The sequence below is a fragment of the Monopterus albus genome, unplaced genomic scaffold (assembly GCF_001952655.1).
Source record: "Monopterus albus unplaced genomic scaffold, M_albus_1.0 scaffold14.1, whole genome shotgun sequence".
In the NCBI taxonomy this organism is placed as follows: Eukaryota; Metazoa; Chordata; class Actinopteri; order Synbranchiformes; family Synbranchidae; genus Monopterus; species Monopterus albus.
In genome coordinates, this window is record NW_018127894.1 from 363,211 (window position 1) to 372,062 (window position 8,852).

General features: G+C 42.2%; 1 protein-coding gene across 8 annotated transcripts in view; it reads right to left on the reverse strand.

Moving 5' to 3' along the window:
* Positions 1-392: 392 nt before the first annotated feature.
* zzz3 (zinc finger, ZZ-type containing 3) overlaps positions 393-8,852 on the reverse strand; it is a 17,575-nt gene continuing 9,115 nt past the window's right edge. For all 8 annotated transcript variants that reach the window (XM_020591590.1, XM_020591589.1, XM_020591583.1 and 5 more), the window contains 10 exons: positions 7,637-7,775; positions 6,899-7,046; positions 6,631-6,743; positions 5,869-5,940; positions 5,368-5,469; positions 5,110-5,205; positions 4,326-4,475; positions 2,964-3,098; positions 2,085-2,185; positions 393-1,851 (listed from right to left, as the gene is read on the reverse strand). In XM_020591590.1, the coding sequence (XP_020447246.1) occupies positions 1,707-1,851; positions 2,085-2,185; positions 2,964-3,098; positions 4,326-4,475; positions 5,110-5,205; positions 5,368-5,469; positions 5,869-5,940; positions 6,631-6,743; positions 6,899-7,046; positions 7,637-7,775 (1,201 nt within the window). In that variant the 3' untranslated portion in view covers positions 393-1,706. The remainder of the gene's footprint in view (positions 1,852-2,084; positions 2,186-2,963; positions 3,099-4,325; positions 4,476-5,109; positions 5,206-5,367; positions 5,470-5,868; positions 5,941-6,630; positions 6,744-6,898; positions 7,047-7,636; positions 7,776-8,852) is intronic.

Genomic DNA, 8,852 nt, shown 5'->3' on the forward strand with positions numbered 1-8,852 from the left:
TTCAACTGACAAAACAGTTGACAGATTTTAAACAGTCGTTACTTGCAGGCCACACTGAAAACTGTATTTCACAATGAGATATCTACAACGCTAAAAAAAAAATACTAGTTACAGCTGCTTTGCGCCTGTAGCCATTTCTTCTTCTCTTCCTTAAAAGCCAAGCTGTATGTATCTGCAGCTCTGAACTGCTCGACCATTTCAAACTCAGAGTGACATACAATAATGATAATGCAGGAACCACATGTGTAGAAACACTGTTTTCACATACTTTTATTTCCACTGTTCTCCTCTAGCAATTTTTTTTTTTACATTATTATTATTTTTGTTTTTTTACATAAGAACAGACTGTTATACACATACTGAAGCAGGGCAAAGGGGGTGAGGGGGGTGAGGGAAACATACAAAATGGTGTCTACTCAAGCACAACAAAATCTATGAGTATAAAATTGTGTGGGTTGTTCCATGGGGGAGGCACCAACCACTACCTCGATTTTTTTCTTTAAATAGTTAATAAAAATACAATCTTTTAAATTGACTTTTTAAAGTGGACTGCAAAATTAAAAGATCTATAGGCAGGATGACTGGATGAGTAATGGAGGACAATGTGGGTCAATGGCGCCACGCAGGATAAGTGGGAAATTGTGGCCAAATTCAAAGGTGGAATTCCCCACAACACCTTTTTGTTAATGGCACACAGCAACTAGCGCTGGCTACGTTTCACCATATACTTGTACACTCAACATGATCAATAACAGCACACATTGAGGGAAGGAGAAAACAAAAACACAGTCTTGTGTATATTTCCATACGCTCCCTTTCCCCTGCCTTCAAAAACATCTGCTCTCTATTCTGTAGTGCTTCCTTGTTTTAGTTGAGAGAGCAAAGGGAAAGGATACAGAGATGAAAGTATCTGTGTGTGAGTGGGTAGAGAGCAGCGTTGTGTGACAGTGGTAGTGACTGCTCCATGTTGAAGCATGGTGTACAATCCGTTTAACACATACAGGTGTGTCTGCAGACAAAACCGCACCGGCCTCGACTCAGTGTCTAGCAGTAGTCCCAACTCCCGCTGAGGACACTGCAACTCATAAATACTCAATCTACAGATACCTAGCTAAAACATTTTTCAATCTTGCATAACACGGAGATCACATACACACATAAACCACCGAGTGTATTTCAGTCGATGGCTTCACAGTCCATTATGACAGACTGGTTGACCACACATTTCCATTAAGTGGCGCCTTACAAAAATGACCGTCAATTCTCCAGTTTTGAAGCAGCACAGGGAGGTAACTGGAGGGCAATGAGGGGTACAAGGGAAACGGGAACAGCCCTCCTGGTGACACAGAGTTTGGGAATGTCGTGTGCCTTCTGTTTTTTTGTTTGTTTGCTTTTAAAAATAGTGTATTGTTTCAAATCACAGATCCATTGATTAACCTGGCTGAGGTGGAGCGGGGCCCCCATGTTCTGAGGAACCAACATGGCTGCCCTTTGCTCGAGTCAGGGAGACCAGTTTACCAACAACCCCCCCACCAGCAGCACTGTGGTCTGCTCTGGGGCCCCTGCCTGCCTGCCTGCCTGCCTGCCTGCCTTCCTGCCTGGCGGCGGGTTAAGCGGTTATCTTGGACTTGGAGGATGGAGCCATGCACCGAGTGGCCTGTGGGATATGTGGAGAGAGCCTGGAGCTAGGGGTGCCTGGGACCCTGTCATCTGTTGGCTGGGAAGTAGTTAGGGTCCAGGTAGTTGTAGCCTGTGTTCTGTGGCAGGCAGTAGTCTCTGTCCAGAAAGGTTTCTGGCTGGTACACTGGTTCCAGGTGGTGGTTAGGCTTGTGAGTCTCTGTCTTGAACAAGCTGAAGATCAGAGAGGAGAAAAGAGAAATATTAGAACTTTGAATGCTGCATTACGATTTTAGGTAGTTTTGTTCTTGTCCATAATGGTCTAACATGCACACAATTTTGAAGGGGTTGCCATCACAGTATAACACTAAGGAAAACTCTCCGATAGTTGGCGAAAATGAATTTTGTCTCATGTATCACTGTTTTGCTGCATCCTAACCACCAGGTCTGTGTGTGGAAGAGCTCACCAGTCAGAGCAGTTGGAGCAGAAGTCCACTGAGTCTCCAGGTGGACAGTCCTGACAATGCCACCGCACTCCCTGGATGGGCTCCATGCCACAGACGTCACACTGCACAAAACAAAGACATACAACATCTTCAGAACATAATGTTGGATCAGTTGCGTAATGACATGCAATAGCATAGTCCTCCTTCCTTATGGTCTGCCATGCGTAACTTAAAGCTCTTTTTGCTTGGTCTTGATGAGCAAAGCCACATGGGCGCCTGAGCACGTCAGTTACTTTAGTGGTACTGCAAGTTACAAAGATTTGAAATTTTTTTTTTTTTTTACCAGTTCTAGAGTGAAACAAGGCTTTACTATTGCTCACTAAGTTAACACTTATGTAAGTGCCCAGAGGTGGACCAGGCATCTGAGGTCCAAGAGGTACTGTAACACACAGCTGGCGGTGATGCCTCCTTTGTTGTCTTTCAATTTAGAGTCGCTTGACAGTGAATGTTTTAAGACGATGAGTTTTGTTGATCATCTTTACTGAACAAACCCAGTGAACATCTAAACACATACCTTCTTTTTGTAAGGTAATCAATTCCATTCAAATCGAGGAAAATACACATTTGTAATTACACAAGAGAGTGTACTAACATCACATGCAATTCCCAGGATGCATACTGCCCTTTTTTTAAATACACTTTATACAGTGTGAACATGCACACTCAGAGTACTGTTACAGTTGCCATCTAGTGTGTAATTAGGACACAAATGTTGTCCCTGCTGACTAACATGTAGGCCCCTGTGACTCAGGGTGTCACTTCATCACACCTCATACATTAAGGGGATGTGTTTATGTAGAATCCTGGCTTTAAAGTTGTCATTAAATGCAATGTAGTCACCTTATAGCCAATGTGCCGCACCCTGGCGTTATCCTCCTGGATCTCCTGGAGCTTCTGTTTTTTAAGTCGCTTCAGCTCGAGAAGCTCTTTGTATTCTGGCAAATTTCTTAGCTCCATAGGTACGCTCTCGTCATCCTGGCAGTATGGGAAGACACACAAACATCTCCATATGAATACACTGATGCTATTCCATAATGATATTCTCTAGATCTTTTTATACCCCCAACAAATATTTGCTGCCAAGATTGATCAGTCTAATTTTAGCTGAACAAGAGCACCATATCCTTAACAACCAATCTAGGGTCTCTTCTGTTTATGCAGCAATGTTGTGGTAAGCAGAGCTCGCCTGAGCACTGAGTGAAAATCCTGGTGTCCTTGACAAAGACACTGAGTGTCTGCTACACGTAGCCGGTACAAACTTTCACCTTCTGAAGAAGAAGGGAAAAAGGTGGTGACGGGCAACATCTTATTTTCAACAAAACTGTGAGCTGCACTTCCAGGTCTTGACAGATGGTTTAGTGCGAGTTCTGATGCACTTTTCTTCTGCAGACTTTCATTCTTTCCCACAAACAGGGCCAAAGTAAAGGACAACCTGGTGAAGTGAAAAATTACTGTGGCCCATGCTGGCAACACCTTTGTGACCTGACTTCATAACAGTGGTGTCAGAGGTTTTGTTAATATGCTGGTGGAACCGGCAGCCTGTCTTCTCAGTAGGGCCACCGGTTTTACTTAAAGGTTACTGCCATCAAAGAGGGAAAAAGAAAATGTCAGTGCTTGGATAACGGCTAGCGTCGCTAGTCGTGCATTTCAAATGAAAAAAGAGGCCGGGCTGCCTGGGCCCCCCTGCTCTGATTTAGCAGTTTTCAATGGCACAGACTGCCCTGATAGGGGTGAACAAAAAAGCACAGACGTGTGCGGTTGTGAGCCTAATGCTTCACTTCATCAAAAAAAAAAAAGAAAAGAATTTAAAGTAGAGTTAAGAGGGTGAGGGACAGTCTGTCTTATGAAAGCAGGTACAAGTGACAAGGCAGGGAGCATTTTGCCTCGTCTGAAACAGAAATGAACCTGTCAGGTATAAAACAAGCTCCCAAAAGCACAAAACAGTCTTTATCTTACAGGTCACTCCTTAGAAGAAAAGAACAGTGTAAGACTGTGAACTCAGAGACAAGGAGATGTGTGCCTGTGACCGATTTGATTCAGCAGCATTCTACCACAGTCAGTTTTTTTTTTTTTTTAAATATACAATAATCTCCAAGGATCAATAAAACGGGGGCTGGATGTGTGCAAAAAGAAGTATATTTCAAAATAAAAACAAATGCTTTGTGACCTCCAGTAGGTGTTCAGTGATGCGAAAGGACTGACCGAGTCATCAGCAGAGGGTTCCTGCACGCTGCCGTAATACGTCGAGCGCTCGTCATCTTCTTCCATGTAGACTGGAGGCTCATAGGAGGTCAGGAAGGTGGATGGTCGGTAGAGGTGCTTGTTAAGGTGGTGCTGCCTCTTATTGGATGACTGGAGAGCAAACAGGTACGATTAAAAAAAAGTGGGAAATCATTTTTAACACGTTTTCTTAAACCCGCAATGCAACAGGGCTAGGCAATAAGCTGAAACCAATATCATGGTTATTAAAAAATACACTTTCTAACACTGATATAATCAGGATGTTGCAAAATAATAACAATATGAAACTATTATAATGTGATAGCTTGGAAATATTATCAGCTGTATTCCACCACGGCTATAGCATCATCGGCATATGTTGGCCGACAAGTACCTAGAGACTGCAATAAACACACTCAGATGTTTGAGATAGTTTAGACACTGTGCTGTCATTACATAGTTTGTCCACTAGAGAGCATGGTTAAGCTTGTTTTTCAACATTACTGAGTCATAATTCCTTAACCACCACATTTAAAAGGTCTGTTTCTTTGTATTTTTAATAAAGTTTCCTCAAATATCCAGTATAAGTTATTCTCTACACAAAATCATCCTCATATCATCAGAATACAATTCCACTGAAAGTTGATATTTAATTAGTTGCCCAGGTGATAATTAAAGATGCCTTACATTAATTAGGAAAAGCATTTCTTTTAATGAAATTAGTAACTGGTGTTGTTACAGGGTTTGGCAGAGAGTTAAGAGTTACCTTTTTAGTGTACATGCACAGGTTGGGTGTTCTTCCAGGCACAGGGATACCAGCTTTTGTCAGTTTGATGAAGTACTTTTGAACCCTACTGGCAACCTGGAAAGTTTTAACACAAAAATGGCTACATTAATGGCTATAACTGAAGAACAGCCGCTTGAACTAACTGAAGTCAGGCACATGTAGGGGGTACAGTTATCATAGAGGTCAGTCTTTGCCTTTTAGCAGTGCACAGTGTACACTCCACATTCTCACTGTCACCTGTTTTGCTGTCCGATTGCCCAGCTCATCAGCAATCTTCTGCCATCTTCTGGACTCGACTTCCTCAGGAGGGAATTTGACAAGAAGCTGCTCTAGTTTTTTCTAAAGAATACACAAAATATCAGGTGAAAAAAATCCTTACTGCAAATATAATAATATGCAGCATCTAAGGATTTATTAAAAACCAGATATACAACAGTTTCCAGTCTATAAAACAAGTGGGTAGCACAAATTAATATACATTTGGGTATATTTTGCTGCTCATCAACAAAAACAGGTAAATCACATCCTGGTTTTGCAAAAATATATCTATCAACTTTAAAAGTTTCCACTGAGCTCATTGTCCTTAGATTGTTTGGATGCTTGTTCCAATCCTTGTGAAAATGTGGAGAAGTGTGTTACAGTATGTCAAGGTTGTTTTACAACAATCAAACCAAAGCAATGCCTTTGCTTGATAAATGTTATTCTGATAAAATACAGTGCAGCTCACACACTACCTACCTGTTCCTCCACAGTCCACAGCTGGTTAAATGTGTCAGGCTTGTTGGGGTGACAAATCCTCCCCCTGATCATCTGTCAAAAAAACACACACAAGCAACAGCCCTGTTAAGACTAACACGATACACAAAATGGGCACTACACCATTTCAAGGGATCTATGCATATGAACTGCCTGGAACACTGAAGCTGTCAGTTTGACAGAGAAAGCACGCTGTCAGATGTGATGTCGAGATGTAAGACTGCAACTCCTTGGACAAAAAAAAAAAAAATCCTGTTAGAATTCAGACAGTGTAGTCCAACAGAATGCAAATGTACAATTTAACAGGGAGAGCAACATTAATAGTCACATTGTCTGCTCACTGTTAAATGTTTGGTGGTGTCAAATCCCTTAACCAATCAAAAGTGAAACACACACACACACACACACACACACACACACACACACACACAACAGAGGACAAGATAGGACATAATAATTAGAGGTGTGGGTGAGGCAGTCCCCTCGTGTTTCCATAGATACCATCTTTTGTGCTCACACCTGCTGCTTGCTTAACTTTGCCTGGTAGTAAGAATAAAGGAGATGGAGGTGGCTAGGCAGTGTAAAATGGAAACAACCTAATGAAATGTAGGGCAACCTGCAGGAGATCAGTGCCTCACCAGGTACAATTAGAAACAGCTGTAGCTGCACTAATGATGCGCTTGGAGACAACTGCAGCTGTGATGACAGCAGAATCGTGTTTGTCTTATAAGGGCAGAGCCATACCTGTGTTTGCCTGCCATTCTCAGGGGCATCACTAGTGGGCAGAGAGGAGTACATGGTGGAAGATTCACCCTCTTTCTTGGGCTCTAAAGGACTTTTTGGTCGAACGGGCAAACCTACAGTGAGAAAACGAGCAGAATTCATATTTTTAAAAACTGTGGAATGTCATTAAATGTCTTTCTGGTGTTTATTGTATTGTGCAACCCACAAGATACAAAAAAAATCATCTTCATTAAATTCAATTAACAGTAATTTCTAACTTCATACGTGCCTTTGTCAAAGATCAGCTTTAAATGCCTGGTTTTGCGTTTTTTGTCGCAGTACTCCCTCTCAAAGTCACCAAGGCCTGAGGTGTACTGGTCCCATGCAATGTCAGGGAGCTGGACAACTCTCTGGGGGCACGGCAAATCCAAATTCACCTGAGGATCACAAGAATCGGGGATCAAACTAATGGACCTCTATAAACCTCATGGCAACAAGGCTAGATGTGTGAGTACAAAAAAAAGCACAATTGCTTCACAGTCAAGTGCTGTGAAGAGCTGTCATCTTCACACTGGGCTGGTTTTTAAGCAGGTACTTGCTTTACCTCAGATGTTCTGATTGCTTTAGTGGCCACGCTGACATGACTGTACTGGGTAGTTTACTGATTTGCCCTGATGCCCTTTGGAGCGAGCTATCAATGAGATCCCAAGTGGAAAAGATGGAGAAGGTTCACATTCAACCTCAGTTGTATCATATAGAGGGAAAGAAATAGCCATCTGCAGCCATCAAATCAACTAATGTTTCAAAAAGCCAGGTACTCAGGCAAAAACCGAGAACAAGATTTCACGTGCCATATTTCAGAGAGGGGCTGAATTGACAATATAATAAAACACATTCACAGTGTATTTACACATTTTTATGCAATTCAGGCACATAAGGGGGTTTGTTGTTTAAAAACATTCTACTGTTTTCTCCCGAGATTTATGCATTTTAGCATTTCAAGGACATGCATTTGTTTTATTTTTACCCGTTTCTGCAGCTGCTCCACAAAGCTGATGGGATTGGTGAGTGCCTCTCTCTGGTGACGTGCCAACGTCTCCAGGTCTAGAATGGCCTGTGTGCGCTGGGCCTCGAGAACTCCGATGGTCTGCAGCAGCCTCTGATAACTGACACAGAGGGAAACAAATTTAGATGAGCATGAATGAACCTGACACTTGAAATGTTGCAGTACATCAAACCTTGAGACCACCAACTATGCTTATCTCAATCATGGTCTAAAACGTTGCACAAGACAAGAGAAGTTCTCTTTTCCTATCCACTTATTTTATAAATAATGTGTTTAGAGTATCAGAATTCTTGGCAGGACTGTAAAGATACCAAAAATTCACAGTACAGTATTGCCATGATAAAAAGTCCATCAGCTGAGCATCAGCTATATTTCAAATTCTGACCTGAACACAGTTACGTGAGTGAAATAACCATATGTATTGTCCTGGTAGATACGGTCAGTCCCGTGACAGTAATGAGAAATTTTTTATGGCAATATGGCGAACTACAAACATCGTTACATCCCTACTTGGCAGTGGCTGAAAAGTGTGCATCTTCTTAAACCAGCTGCTTTGGCAAATATCCAGCATCCCAGCATCTTCAGTGTTAGGTAAAATCTGCAGCTAGTAAATAAAAGTGTACTTGGTAAGAAAAAATACACAACCACTACAACACTGCTCTGATTTGTAAGTGTGCACATCACATGACAAGCACTTGTCCTCAGGCTTGAGGAGCTTTCAGCACTGTAGAAGTCTGACCTTTCCGCTCACACCCTGAGGCAACAGCAAACTGAGCATTCAAAGAGCAAGTGCAGCACTGACTCAAAGACCTTAGAGTGTGAGCAGAGCTGGAGGAATCGACAGGATTGTGACAGCATCCTACATGGCTATAAGCTAATGCAGGTGCTCAGTGGAGCAAAGTGGATCAATCTTTCCTAACAGGACATGAATGAAAATCAATGCACAAGACACAATTTATTCAACGGCTGTCGGTGATTTGAAAATCCCACAAGTAAAAATGTTCAGACAAATCAACTGTGTTTAACCTCAGACCCCTTCGGTAGTTACAGGTACCATCCTTTTACACTGCGTGAGGCTCAGCTGACCTTGAACAGCATCAGTTTGTACTGTGCTACAATGCAGCCTGTAAATCTGTCAGGGCAACTGTACAGAGTGACTCTATTTCAAATGTAAGCT